A 15,153-nucleotide genomic window follows, 5' to 3' on the forward strand; every position below is an offset into this window, starting at 1 on the left:
TTTGCTGATCAGAATAAATCATATTATGCCTTATCTTTTTATTTGTGTGAGAAAATAATCGAATTAGATGACTAAATATAGGCTTAACGTCCTATAATCATATGTTAATTAATCGTAACAATTGAAAATGCAAAGTAAGAAAAATTACACGTCCATAGATTAAGTAATCAAGTCGAGATAGGTCGCTTCAGGTTGTATCATATTATTAAGTCATTGGGATAAGGAATTACTAATCAAGTCGAGATAGGTCGGTTCAGATTGTATCATATTATTAAGTCATTGGGATAAGGAATTAGTGATTAGTCGAGATAGATTGTTTCAGGATATTATTAAGTCATTATCATATTATTAAGTCATTGGGATAATCAATTGTGGCGAGTTGGCGACTCACTCCCTGCCTTCCACAAAAGAACCCAAGCAATTTGTATCAACTATTTAATTTGTGATCTCCGCGATGTGCGATATAGTCGGTGCAATATAATTTATTTAAATAAGCCAAACAAAGAAATTATGTGTAAATACATGAACCAATCTCAAATAAAGCAAACATAAGATTATATTTATATTATTATAATTATTATAATAATAGACAAGATTACAAGAACAAACCCTTTTCTTTTAAAAAAGAAAGAGCTTTTACACATATTCATGGATAAAATCCACAGTTAAAAAAAGAAAAGAAAAGAAGTTTCCTAGTAACAATGTTAAGAAACGGATGCTAAAACGAGGTAACTCGTAAGTAATTTCTCCGTTTGTGTGAACAATGTAATAACGGCTTCTACTAGCTCCTTTCATTTATTCTCTCATACTTTATAGGACCTGCAAAACATTGAGATTATATAAAAATTAATACCATATATAGTTACGCTTTTCGTGTTTTTATGCTTTCAATATAAAAATTCACACTTATTATTATGTGTTTCGTAAAAGATATTATTTGATATTAAAAAAAATGCAATATTGAGTCTAATCTAATAAAATCTCACCTAACTAATTTTTTTCATGGATCACAAACAATCATTAAAGTAAGAAATTCAAACTTCAACCATTACATTATTAAAACGGAGGTAGTATCAAATGAGATCGGATATATGGGACAATATAGCTCATGGAGTCATGGTAGTGTGGGCTAACAAAGTGCTTTAAATTATAAATGTCAACTACTCCGAGTCTCTGATCCCATAGGCAATTAAGTAGATTTAATGGGTGTGATAATGAGACGTGTTAATTACAGAGTATCTATTTTTTAAAAAAAAAAAAATTAAAAAAAAATAGTATATTTAAAATTAGATCCATACCCATTTTATTTCACAAACCAATCCATACTAACGAATTAATTACCGAGTATATGTCCATAAAAAAAATAATAAAAAAGAAATAATAATAAAAAATAGTCAACATGAACATGAAAAATGCTTTTAATTTCCATCTTCAGATTATAACACCTTAGATTTAAATAAAACTACCTTAAAACGATCGGATGATGATGGCGATGATCTAATCGCTATCGCTGTCGCTGCTGCTGCTACCATCATGATCATGATCATGACCATGCTCCTTCTTCTTATCCTTCTTTTTCTTCTTCTTCTCACCATGACCATCATCCTTCTTATGATCCTTACCATCATGATCTTTATGATGATCACCATCATGTTTCTTATGATCATCACCATGACCAAGGATCTTAGACATCATTCCTCCTCCTTCTTTATGTTCACCATCTTTGCTATGATGACCTTCATCTTTCTTATGATGCTCATCTTTCTTGTCACCTCCCATATGGAGTTTCTCTCCTATCTTTTCAATTAATCCTGCCATTTTTGTCTTTGTGATTTGGATGATAGATTATGATAATGGATGATATTTGATGATGTATGTGTTATATGGTTTATATGAATGAATTATTACATCTTGGGGTAGTAAGTATTTATAGGCTCATAAAACGGATTCTCTTTCTTTTTTTTAGTTGAAATAATATCTTTCTTCATTTATTATATTAAGAAATTTTATTATCTTTTTTTTCTTATGCAACTTGTAAACTTTGGACAGGATGATATAATAATTATTTTAGTACGAGATGTACAAATAGATAATGTTAGATAGATTATCCGCGTTGATTTCGTAATTTACTTCACATGGACTACGTGTATGCCGCGTACTCTACATTTTACCCAAAGGCAAAAAAAGTGTGGGCCATTGTCAATGGGTTTAAATCCTCTGTCCCATTTTTCATGTTCTATTTGTATTTCACTTAATATCATTGGTTGTAATAATTACAAGGTCCTACTTCTTAAATTTTAAAAGACAAATAAATATTTAAAGAACCAATCATATTTAGTGGAACACCAGTGGTGATTTTCTCCCATTGTCAATATTCTAATATACTAGATGAAGCCCGTGCAATGCACGATTTGTTTGAATTTTTTAAAATATATATTTTTTGTATTTATGTGCTAAAATTTGTTGCATATTTAGATAAAATTCTTAATATCAAATGATAATATTTTATATTTAATTAATTTAAACTTAAAAATATCATTTGCCAATTTTGCTTATGTAGCACTTGAATTATTTAATTCTAAAAGAAAATAATAATCCTTTATTTGATTGGCTACAACTAAAATTTATAATCCTAAATGGCGCGCTAAGAAAATTAAATCCTACGTGGCTCTCTAAAAACTCCTCTTTACATATACATATATACACTATATTTTGTAATTTATTTAAGTTTTACCTTTTTTTATTATTTTTTGATCTTACAATAATTGATGGGCCATAAATTGAAAGTGACATTTGAATATTTTAGAGAGTCTCACTATTGGAAAATTAGACTTAACATGAGTTGCTAAATTGAGAAGTAGGTATAATCTCCCCATTAGAGGTAAAAAACAACTCATTTTGTATTTCAAAAATCAAAGTTGAGTCTCATCATTGGAGATGATCTTATAATCAAATAAAGCTTTGGTGGAGTTGATTGGAAAACTCAACTTGTAACTTTGAGGTTATGAGTTTGAGTCACGACTATATAATTATTGACTACAACTGCTATAAATTAACGTAAATGACATTGAATAAAATATTTAATAATATCTGATTTACACTAAATTAGTGTTAATCGGGCTGAGCAACAAATACAATTTTTAACACAAAACATTAACTTCAAAAACTTTATCTCTCTTCCGGATTTATTCAGCAACTTCTTTCTCTCTCTTTCTTTCTTTCTCAACTGCCAATTTTCTCTACGAGAACTTCAATTTTCTCTTTCTTACCTCAACTCTAAGGAGTCACCGCCGGAATCAGCCGCACCACCGCCACCACCATCGGAATCAGCCGCATCATGTAGGGCGAACATAGTGAAGCAAATACCAGAACTAACCCCAGCACAACTACCCCAAACACCCACACAACTCTTCAAAACCTGCAAATCAAACAAAGGCATAGCAGTTGCCATTGTTGATGTTAACACCATCATTGCCATTGTTGATGTTAACACCATCATCCAAGGAGGAGAGAGACTCCCTTCTTTGGCTGTCAAATTTGTTGTTTATGATGAAGTTGATCTAAATGCATGTACATTTTATTTTTATTTATTTTTTATAATTTTGTTGTTATGTGATGTCGATCTTTATTATTTTGATTTGTTTGAGTGATTGTACTTTTTTTTCATGACTATTGTTAATTTTGGGTTTATTTTTGTGATTTTGATACTCTGTTTTGCATATGTAGCTTAATTACTTTTGTGAAAAAAAGGGTCACTTTTGTGAAAAAAAGGTCATTCTTGCATAAAAAGGGTTACTTTTGTGAAAAAAGGGTCACTTTTAAGGGTCAATTTTCGCAAAATATTCGATGTACAATAAAATTATTGTAAACCGGGGGTTTGCAAAAAATTTTAAATATTACTTAACTTTAAACCCAAAAAAAAATAGCATAAAATTCCTTTTTCGCATTCATTTGTTCGCAAACAATTTTTATTGCGTTGGAAAAAAAGTTTATATAGATGACCGACGTGGAGTAAACCCAAATGTTTAACGCCTTTATGTAATCAATATAATTCTTTTTTCAAAAAATGTTGACACGAACTTGTATTAGTCGTTGAATTGACACCACCTTGTAAAAAAAATTTAAAAATATTTTCTCCGTTAACTATTATTTTCAAAATATACTACTTCGTATAAATTAATGCTAACATCATGTACAACGCATTATTTTTCATACATAGAAACTTTTTTCCAGCAAATTGACCAAAATACCCTTTACTTAAAACTTTATAACATACTTCCCTACCTTATAAAAAGTAGAAAGCTACTCTTATGAATAGTGTAATGCCAATTATACCCTTCAAAATGTGTATTTACATACATATCCTCATTAATATGTACAAACTATTTTTAATGAATAATGTTTAGACAACTATACCCTCTAAAATATTTATTTACTTTTATGTTTTCATTAATGTTAGTTATCTTGAACATTTATACCTCCTAAATATAGTTGTTTATATATTTTCTCTTATTGTTAATTTAACTAAATTTGTGATTTTAATGTCAAACCAAAAAAAACTTCTAGATATGACTAGTTTAAATGCCCTAGTTCAAAGAAAAAAAGAAGAAAAAAAAAACTTATAACTTTAATTACATACTTAAAATAAAATTAATAAAAAACTTATGGAATTAAACTCATATAATCTCTTAGAAATCAATAAAATTTTCCACCCAAAATTACTAACGGATGACCAAGATGCACACCCTATTGACTATGGTACAATAATACTAGTACAATAGCAATGTCGACATGACCATGGTTGAAGAGAGTGTATTAGTGTATAGAAAGAAGTGAGGTCGATAGCAACATAATAATGCAAAAAATATCATATGTTAAAAGTTGTGGATCCTCTTTGCCTTTCTTAGTAATGCACGACTAATTTACAACCATCCAAGAAGTATCATTCTTCCCTTTTATTAATGTTTAAATTAGACACCACTTGTCTTGTGATTCTCTGGCAAATTATTTGGTTCCACGTCTATAGATACCATAGGTCGGTAGACCAATAAAAAAACAAAACATAAACTGTTTGCCATAAATTAGTGGTATTCAAGTCCTCCAAAATCCTATGTAACGCTTCATTATCAAAATGATACTTCCTCCAAAGATGATTTTGGCATATTGTTACAAGCGATGAACTAGTGTTTGGCCGGATAATGTCATTGGGGCGATACTTTGAATATTTGTTTTATTATAATGTACATAAAAATCTTATATACTCCCTCCGTTTTAATTAGAATAAACAAAGTCGATATGCCTAGACACAAAACCAACTCAAAAACGACCCATTTTAGATAAAATAGTCAAATTATGCATTTTACATAATTTTTTTATAGATTTTGTGAACAACATGAAATTAACATGAGACCAAACAAGAACACGACACAATTTTTTGCCAACTCTACTTGGATGCACCCACCTCTATGTGTAGAGTGCACCCGGATTCATATAAATGGTGTTGGATAAAATACATCTAAACTAATGACCTTAATTAATCTAATTATAAATAACATCAACTCGTCTTGTGTGGGGCTAACCACACCGTATGACCCCTTGTAAAACAACAAATAACTCCTATAAAAATGATCGAGTAACCATAATAATACTGATCGAATAACCCTTTTAGCACTGATAGTGTAACTTTTATAATACTCATGAAATAACCCTTATAACATTGACCAAATAAACCGTATAACACTAACGAAGTAACCTCTATAATGATTGGTCACAATGTGTGACTGGCCACATATAAAAATTTGTGAAACAACATATATATACATTTACACATATGTAGTTTATAAGGTTTACACCTTATGACCTCATATTTCCAAAATCAAGTTTTAGTTTTTTAAATGTGTTGGGGAATTCCCTTGTTATCACCCCTTAAAAGTCGTCTGACCTGAGTAGCTAAACTAGTTTACCAATGATTAGTCCCATTACAACAAAAACTTTCTCTTATCAATTTCAAGTAGATTTTTATAATCATTCGTTCATAAGAAATTTCATCAATCTAATCACAAATTTCTTTATTCATTCATGCCTTGAAATTTCCTTACATTTAATAAAGCACATATGTACACATATTCCCTTAACCCAAATTTTAAATCAGAACAATACACAACAAGAAGAGCTTAGATTACCCTTTACTCTTCCATATACAACTTAATTAAACAACAAATTCAATTATAATAACCCATATTTAAATTAAGAAGCCACAAAAGCTCCAATTGCTACCATTGTAACAACAGCAACTCCAACTCCCAAAGCCACCCTTCTTCCTTGTAAGTGCAACCTTTGCATGATACTTCCATGCTCAAACATATGATATTCACCCTTTACTTGATCATCACTCGTACGTGTCTCGGCCATTGTATCATTTTCAGCAATTGTATTGTTATCCTTTGTTTTATGTTCGTCCAAATTCGTGGCGGCCTCAGGTTGTTTCAACTTTTGATTGTCTTTAACCTCCTCTGCTTGAGGAGGAGTCGGCGATGTTGATGTAGGGTGTGGTTGTTGGACGACTTGAGGAGTTGTAGGTGTAACCTTCTTTGGTATCATAACATGAAGACGCCCTTCAGTGAACTTAGCTCGAATCCCGTTTACATCACAACTTTCTGGTATTTTTGTGTCCTTAAAGAATCGGCACCTCTTTGTTCCATCTGCATTTGTTGGCCTCTCGCCGCTTACTCTAAGGACTCCATCTTTGTTAACTTGCACCTTGAGTTGATTTTTCTTGAAGTCTAAGAAAAAAAAAAAAAATTATCCAATTAGTTTTTGTCATTCAAATTATGAAATGATCAAGTGTCTATGCTCTTGCCATATCATAAACAGTTTACGTTCAAAAACATATATACTCTGTTTCAAATTATTTGCTCCATTGACTTCTATTGAGAAGTGCTCTTATAGTACTACTTTACTACTATGTGTATGGTATGATTGGTATCTCGTTAACATTACTTAAATGCGTATCAATAAAAAATAAAAATAAAAAAACATACAAAATTGAATAGTAAAGCAACTACTTTGATGAGACAACTTTGAGACACATGTAGCACTAAATTTTTCATCTTGAGTTGAATAGTACTCCCTCTGTCGCTAAACTTTCTAAATACTTTTTGTGAGACACAGATAAAGTACGTGCAAATAACAAAACTGTGATAATTACCTCTATCACTAATTACTTCTTAAACTCCCTTTATCAAAACAAAAACATACTACATAAGAGATCAAAGGAAAAGAAAATAATATAATTAAGCAACTATACCAGGGAGGTTGATGATCAAAGTTTCAAGACCTTCCTCTGTCTGCAAATCACACGAAGGATCGAAATCAACGTAAGAAGGTGCAGCTGAATTCTTGGTTTTGATTGCCATTCTTTTCCTTGAAGTAAGCTTAATTATACACAATGCTATGCAATAGAACAAATGGTTGAGAGAAGGATAATTGTTTGATTGTAGGATTATGCAAGGAAAACCCTCTTCTATTTATAGTTGTTAATATGAAGGGCATCTTTAGTATTTTTGGGTTGAGATTTCCTGTATTCTTTCTTGAGTTTCAAGTTGCTTTATGGCTTTGCCTATATCTATGTTGGCTGGCCTATTCTTGTTGTGTTGCCTAACTTTATACCCTATTACTTCTAAAATATAACAAATTATGTTAGTTTATTTTCTCGTTTTTTATAGGTGATCATATTTAATTTATTTTTTTGGTTCATTTCAGTTTTAAGATAATGACATGAACAATTCTGAAAATCATCAATAACTACTGCTCACTCTATCCCTTTTTTTTTTTTTTTTTTGCCCTATTCAACTTTTCACGGTCTTTAAATACGTCTTAAAATGAATATATCTCTATTTTTATGCGCGTAAAATATGTTTTATATAACTTGATACTAATTAATAAAAATATATACAATAACACGAATCTAACAAGACTCACGTGATTATATTGTGTGTTACCCGCTCTGCATTTTACTATTTGTTCCATTTACCGTATAATTTGATTGACTTTGACTAATGGTTGATTTGTATATAAGGAAAAATATAGTTTTGAAGGTACTTGTTGGAATCGTCTCAATATATAAATCAGTAATTTTCAAGTGTTATAATTTATACTTCCTTCTTCCCATATTAGTTGCTATTTTTGGACATTATTTATCAGACATAAAAAAATTCAAAGTTGCAACTAATATGTCACGGAGAAAATATTTATTACTGTAATAATTAAAGACAGTATTAATCAAAGCTTTGTATCGATATACGTATCTTGGAGAAGTGGAGCAAATAATAAAAATTTGCATCAATTTACAAACATCATTATGAAACGGCAGGGGTACGTAACAAAGGTGTAGATCAATGTCAATTTATGATCAAAATTTTAAAAGTTTAATGGGTAAAAAATTATGATAGGAGTAGAAACATGAATATAGAAGCGATAATAACAAATAGAACGCAGTTGCATGAGAACCAGGTGTCAGTGTTTAGAAGCCCACGCATATCGTTTCTCATGCCACGTCCTTGCCTTCCTTCCTCCATTTTCCCATTTTCTCACCGCATTGACGCATTCATTTACTCCAACTTAACAGAAATTTCACACTTTATATCCTATAAATCTAAAATACCATATTCTATTTTTAGTAATAAGTATATAAATTTTGTAACACTACTCTTTCATCTTGATCAATTCACAATAAAAATTCACAAAAAAATTCTGTTGTGATTTATTCGTGCATCATGAATTTGAAGCAACTTTCGTCAACTGCTAATTCTGTCATCCATCGATGTTCTTTGTACATTTTCTTTCTCCTTATCTATTATTTGATCTTGCATTACACATTGACTGCTTACTCGTGTGTTTTATTTATGATCCGAATATACTAGATTGTGTCTGTGTTAATGCACGGGATATATATATCTATACGAAGTATAACATATTGTTATTTAGCTGAATTAATTATGTTATGTGGTTGTTCATTTTGGTTCAGGTTATAGTTTCGTAATTCACCACCTTTGTTAGTTTCACTTCCTTCAATTTGACCATTTATGTTTATAGATATATATGTTAATGGTACTTTTCATGTCATAACCAACGCTTTATGCTAATTCCAAAAACCCAAAATTGAAGGAAATTAAAAACAAATAAAGAATTTTGAATTGAGCTTATGGTTTGCGTCCTTTAGTTCTCCCTCGTCTCCAAATAAAAGTCTTATTTGCTTTTTGGACACGTGGAAGGTTAATAAAAAGAAATACATAGTAATAAGATGATGGGTTTGGTAATTAGAAGTGAACACAGAAATAGATAAAGGTGAAATAAGAATTATATTTAGAAATAAGGTATTTGGGTGTAATGGAACTTCCTATTTGAGGATAAGAGTGTGTTTTACCATGTAATCATCATACTGGAGCATGTTTGGTAAGAGTGTTTTTTGGGTTGGAAACAGATTCAATTAGACCATTACTATTACCCAGTGTTTCGTTGGAAGGCTTGGATAACAATTATCATTAACCTAAGGGTAATGGTTTCCACCATTTGTTACCTCTCTAAAACCTAAGGTAATAATTACCCTTACTCTCCTCAAATAAAAATAAAGGGAGATAGCTTTAAATACTCCCTCCGTCCCCAAATGATAGTCTCTTATGGGCAAAAATCACGGGAATTAAGAAACTTAAATGAAAGTAGTAAAATTACATTGAAAATATAAATTTACATTGGGTATGTAAAATAGTAGAGAGAGAAAGTAATAAAAGTACATTGAAAAACAAAATTTACATGGGAAAGTTAAATTTTCACAAATATTGTTGTAATTGGAGGAAATTTTGATAAAAAATTGATATTAATGGTACTTGAAAAAAGCAAATGAGACTATCAATTTGGGAATAAAAATAGGCCATAAGGGACTATCATTTGGGGACGGAGGGAGTAATTGATTAAACCAAACAAATGAAAAGGTAAGTGTTAAATGATTCCTTTCCTCCTTATTTGTTTCCTTTCCACTCCATTTTCATTATTCATCACACCCCTAAATGAGTAGAAATTGTTATATACACCTGGGTGCATGGTGCACCCAATGGTATTGTTTACTTATTTTGATGATCATTGCTCATGTTAATATCAAATGAGCAAACAAATACCCTTGGTTGCACTGTGCACCTGGGTGTATATAACAATCTCTCCTAAATGAGTGATGGGGCCTGGGGGAGTATGAAATAGTTTAAATGAGTCTTTGAGCGAAATTGTGACAATTTTTTTATAACAAAGGTTTGGACTATGTGACTATTATCTCTAGTCATTAGAGAGAATAATTAACAGATATCAAATTGGAATTGTACACAATCTAGTGTGTACTTGTTTAGCTCAATATACATTTTTTCTTAATCTATGAGTACATGAAATTTTACTTACTTCTGCTATTTGGGAAAATTTAAATTATGGTGCACCCCAAAATGTAGGACTAGTAATGTATGTTGTAATATCTCTAAACATGGTAGATTTAAATTGATGAGGAATTGACATGTTAATGTACAAGAAGCCAAGAAGGTACGCTACACGAATATACCTTGATAACTCTGGTAACTGGTAAGAGTGTGGTTTCCATAGGAAGAACATAGAAAAATAGATAAATCATTACTTCAATTCAAGTAGCTTGAATTTGTTCATCTAATTTTGTTCACAGCTTGGTTTCAATTCGAAATACTCTAAGTGTTGATATGATTCTCTTTTTTCTGTGTAGGAAATTACACACCTCTGTGGATGCATTGCTGGAAGAATACAAGGGAGTATGGAAGCCAGAAATGGGCGAATATTCACGAAAATTAGTGGAGTTTTGCTGCTCAAAGGCTGTAAGACAGGGGCCAGCTTGTGGCGAAGATGACTATATTAGTAATAGTTCTTTTAGCCGCTTCACATTTGACATGATGCTAGCATGGCAGATGCCAAGCTCCGCTGATGAAGAATCTTACAGGGTACATTTTTGTGCATCTTAATTTGTACTTTCTCCATCCGTAATTATAGTATATTACTGTCTGCAGAGAATGTAGACAGAACAAAAATAATATGGTAGTCATTTGCTGATAAAATTGATATAAAGTTATGTATATAATATAAGAGACCTCTTAAGTTAACCTTGTCAAGTGTGGTAAGGTAGAAACCAAGTAATTTGTATATGATATTTTTCGGGGATTGATTTGATCCTCAGTCTCAATTTTGTTGTGCTTATAGTGTCCTTATGCTGTCCAAGTTCAGCAATACAACATCGAGGGTATGACATTCAATATGATAGTCAGAAGACATGTCCCAATGACAGTGTAGTAGCCTAAACGGAGTAGTTTTTTTTAATGAAATATTGTTGCTTGCATTCCCTGTTGATTCAAGTACAGGTTTAATAGTAGTAATAGTAATGATATGGCGGCATGGGAACAATAGGAATTTCGATATACATTTTTTAAGCATCTCTCATTGTGAATATTTAGTTCCCTGCTTTTGTATTGATTTACAGGAATCTTTAGGTAAAGAGAAAGAGGAGAAGAAATCCCTTGTAGCGACTCAACCGCACGAAGATGTGTCATTGTTCTATTCTGACATCATGCCACTGCTCGTAAGATCTTCATCCTCACATTTATTACAATTCTGTCACATTTGCATCATCTGGAGAAACAAATGTGGGAACAAGAAATATTTCAAATATTTAGCATTTGATTTCTGTCCATTGACAGCATGCAATTTTGATTATGACATTGCATTGGTAGGTTGATCATGGACAAGGTGTTAAGGAAGATGCTTTTGTATGGTTTGCAACAATGCTCCCTTTGCCTGGAGATGTAATCAATGGTAGATTTATCTTTGAAACACTTACGGCATCTACAGCAAACATTCTCCATTATCCAGCCTACGATAGATTTCTCACAGAAATCGCCAAGTGAGATGACTTTCTATTCATTTTTATTAGTTTGTTTTACAATTTATAGGATATAAACTTCCATATAGACAATTAGACAGAATGGCATCACAACTATTCCAAATCCTAGCAGGCTACTTTCACCGAGGATACAGAAATAGGCATTTTTTTAGTTCCGATTTTGTTGGATTAATTTCAGGTGCATGAGGCATTTGCAAAAGGAAAAAACACCAAAGGGAGTCAATTTTGCTGATGATGAATATATATTGCATGTTGAGGGAACTGCAAGTAGTCAACGGGTAGTCCGTCATATTGGAGGAACAAGCTGGCCAGGTTTGTTAAGCCATCATATCATTTCCTTAGTTTTCTATAGTTTCTAAGAATCATTCTACATTGAACTCTGTAAATTTTTCACTTCTGCTGCTGTTCTATCTAGGTAGACTGACACTCACCAACTATGCTCTCTACTTTGAGGCCATGGGGTCGATAAATCATGAAGATTCAATTAAAATTGATCTCTCAAGGAATATCGAGCAGAGTGTGAAGCCAGCTGCTACAGGTCCATGGGGCGCTCCACTTTTTGATAAAGCGATGCTTTATGAATCCTCAGAACTGTAAGACTTTGAGCAGCTTGTTAAAAGTAACCTTATCATACTTTATGTTACATGTTTGAAACTAAATTTATTGTTTGATTCATGAATTAAAATGAATGAAATTTTGTACATTGGATGGCAGCAAGTTACTTATCTTCCATTAAGGATTTCTAATTTGAACTAATATGAATCGTCTTCTGCTTACAGTCAACAACTTCTATAAAACAGTACTGGTATTACACAGCTGAAGTTTCCTGACATAAATTAAGATTTATGATACCATTTTTGAGTAATTCAAATCGACAATTATTTATAATGCCTTTATCACCCCTATCAAATCAAAAGTTGTAGTCCCTTACGATGTTATGCAGGGTCATGAATTATATTCCACATCTTGTTAGTATAGGGGGACTTTAGAATATTTTTGATAGTGAATTTCAGAAAGTACTAGTGTACTGAAAAGCACTGGTTTCTATTAATTCTCCCATCATAGCCAAACTCTCGAAATTAATAGATTTGCGTATTTCTTGTAGGACTGAAGGTATACTGCTAGAATTCCCGGAATTAACCAGTTCTACAAGACGAGATCATTGGTTGGTCTTAACAAAGGAAATTATTCTCTTACATCAGTTCTTATCCAAAAAGGAAATGCTGTCCCCAAACCAAGTATGGGAAATGCATGCAAGGACAATTTTAGGCTTTACAAGGCTTCATGCTGCAAGAGAAATGCTTAGAATGGCACCTCCATTACCACAAAGATTTTTGATCTTTACTTTATTCGATGAGCTGCCTAAAGGGGATTTTATCATAGAAGAACTTGCAGAAACTTTAAAGTTGATTGAAACTGAAGAACCCTGCAGTGCAAGTTCAATCCTGAAGAATCTGAACATGCCACACAAGTTTGCACCTGAAATGGAGTCGAAGGAATCAGATGCGGTTGAAAAAGTCACTTTAAGAAGTGCTCAAGAAGATAGTTTTGCAACATTGGATGAAGCTGTTACAGAGGTGAAGGAACAAGCAAAGGAAATTGAGTCAGCAAAAGCGACTACTGAAAGCTTAAAGGAAGAAGGGGTTGTTGATAGTGCTCTTGTACTTTTGGTAAGTGTGAAACCATGCTATATAATGACTTGAATGAAATTTTTTCTCACTTGTTTAATATTGTTTTTCCTTGGCATTTCGTTATTCTAACATGCTATATATCCTTCTTTTTCTGATTTCACTAGCTAGTAATAGTGATTTTAACCATCATAATCTTCGTGCACAAAGTTTAATATTCTTAATTGGTATCATTTGTAGGAGCTCTTGAAACCACTGAAAAGCAGTTGGATTTGGCTTCAAGAAGTATTGGCATGGGAGAGGCCGGGTGCAACCATCAATTTGATCACTGCTATTCTCTTCATAGCCTACAGGTAATTTTACGGTATAAAGATCAATTTGTCACTGCATTTTTTAGTGTAGCAGGTTTGTTTTATCAGCAGTTTAATTGTAGGGAGTGGATTGGAAAGGCATTGGCTACCATCTTATTTTGGGCAGCCTATGAAATGCTACGAGCAAGGCAGCGGAGGATTGGAGACAAGTATAATAAGGTGGTGGTGTGTACTGCTTCAGATCAGACAACAATGGAAAGCATTATATCCGCGCAGCAAGGACTGAGAACTGCCCATGACTTGGTGCAGCAGGTCAACATTGCAATACTTAAGATCTACTCTATATTGGTTTCTAGGGCTCCCAAGGTACTTGATTCACTTGTTCTTGCCTCTCTTTTACACAAGTTACAAGAAAATATAATACTCCGTATAAACATAATAATGGCAGTAACATGTAGACCCATGATGGAGAACAGGACATTTTACATTAATTAGACACTGATTGCGGTTCTTTGTTGCAGCAAGCAAACACAGTGATGATGATGATGGTTGGAATAGCAGTGATTGTAGCTCTTATCCCTTTCAAGTATATGATTATGGCTTCCACCTTGTATCTATTTGCAACAAACTCAAAAGTTTACAAGAATCTCATGAAAAACGACTCAGCAGGAAATCGGCGATTGAAGGAATGGTGGGACTCCATTCCCGTTATTCCTGTGGAAACTGTGGACGAACTGCCAGAGAACAGATGATTGCGTTGTGAACTGCAGTCAATGTTTATGTAATTATACGACCTTAATGGCTTTTACAACACACTTGGTAGTTAATAAACACTTGGGGAACAGTATTTTGCATGGAGCTTATCAGCTGCACCCAGCAATACACTCTTTGGGCGATGCGATTAGTTTTGAATAAGGTATATATACTTTCCTTTATAAGCTTTTGTTTCGTTTACTTCTTTTGTTTTAGGGGTAAGAGGTGTACAGAACACATAGCAAATGACTCCTGAGAGTTCAGAATGTATAATGTTTATGATTATGCATAATTATATGTCCCTTTTAAGTAATATCCTAATATCAGCGGCAGATCTAGTTGGTTTAGCTGAACTCAAACTAGATCCACAATAATCCTGTCGAGTTTTATTGAAAAAACAAAAACGGTTATATTCTTCACTACGTGCATAGTTTGCTTTGTATTTTTTAACTGGTCGCCCAGGACGTTGGAGCCTAAAATATTACAGAGTTACACCCAGGAAAAT

General features: G+C 32.4%; 3 protein-coding genes across 3 annotated transcripts; 1 reads left to right on the forward strand and 2 right to left on the reverse strand.

Annotated features, from left to right (window-relative positions):
• Positions 1-538: 538 nt before the first annotated feature.
• On the reverse strand, positions 539-1,986 carry LOC145597874 (uncharacterized). Its single transcript, XM_081654143.1, has 2 exons — positions 1,467-1,986; positions 539-819 (listed from the first exon to the last, which is right to left on the reverse strand). Exon 1 carries the CDS (start codon positions 1,816-1,818, stop codon positions 1,498-1,500), a length of 321 nt encoding a protein of 106 aa, XP_081510269.1. The 5' UTR covers positions 1,819-1,986; the 3' UTR covers positions 539-819; positions 1,467-1,497.
• A 4,103-nt stretch (positions 1,987-6,089) lies between these two features.
• On the reverse strand, positions 6,090-7,481 carry LOC145599389 (uncharacterized). The gene is made up of 2 exons (XM_081655781.1): positions 7,307-7,481; positions 6,090-6,782 (listed from the first exon to the last, which is right to left on the reverse strand). Exons 1-2 carry the CDS (start codon positions 7,413-7,415, stop codon positions 6,247-6,249), a joined length of 645 nt encoding a protein of 214 aa, XP_081511907.1. The 5' UTR covers positions 7,416-7,481; the 3' UTR covers positions 6,090-6,246.
• A 4,657-nt stretch (positions 7,482-12,138) lies between these two features.
• Positions 12,139-14,658, forward strand: LOC145596827 (uncharacterized). The gene is made up of 6 exons (XM_081653019.1): positions 12,139-12,268; positions 12,372-12,549; positions 13,062-13,626; positions 13,825-13,937; positions 14,018-14,322; positions 14,417-14,658. Exons 1-6 carry the CDS (start codon positions 12,139-12,141, stop codon positions 14,656-14,658), a joined length of 1,533 nt encoding a protein of 510 aa, XP_081509145.1.
• Positions 14,659-15,153: the final 495 nt, after the last annotated feature.

Source organism: Chenopodium album, chromosome 20 (genome assembly GCF_948465745.1).
Source record: "Chenopodium album chromosome 20, dcCheAlbu1.1, whole genome shotgun sequence".
NCBI classification, from domain to species: Eukaryota; Viridiplantae; Streptophyta; class Magnoliopsida; order Caryophyllales; family Amaranthaceae; genus Chenopodium; species Chenopodium album.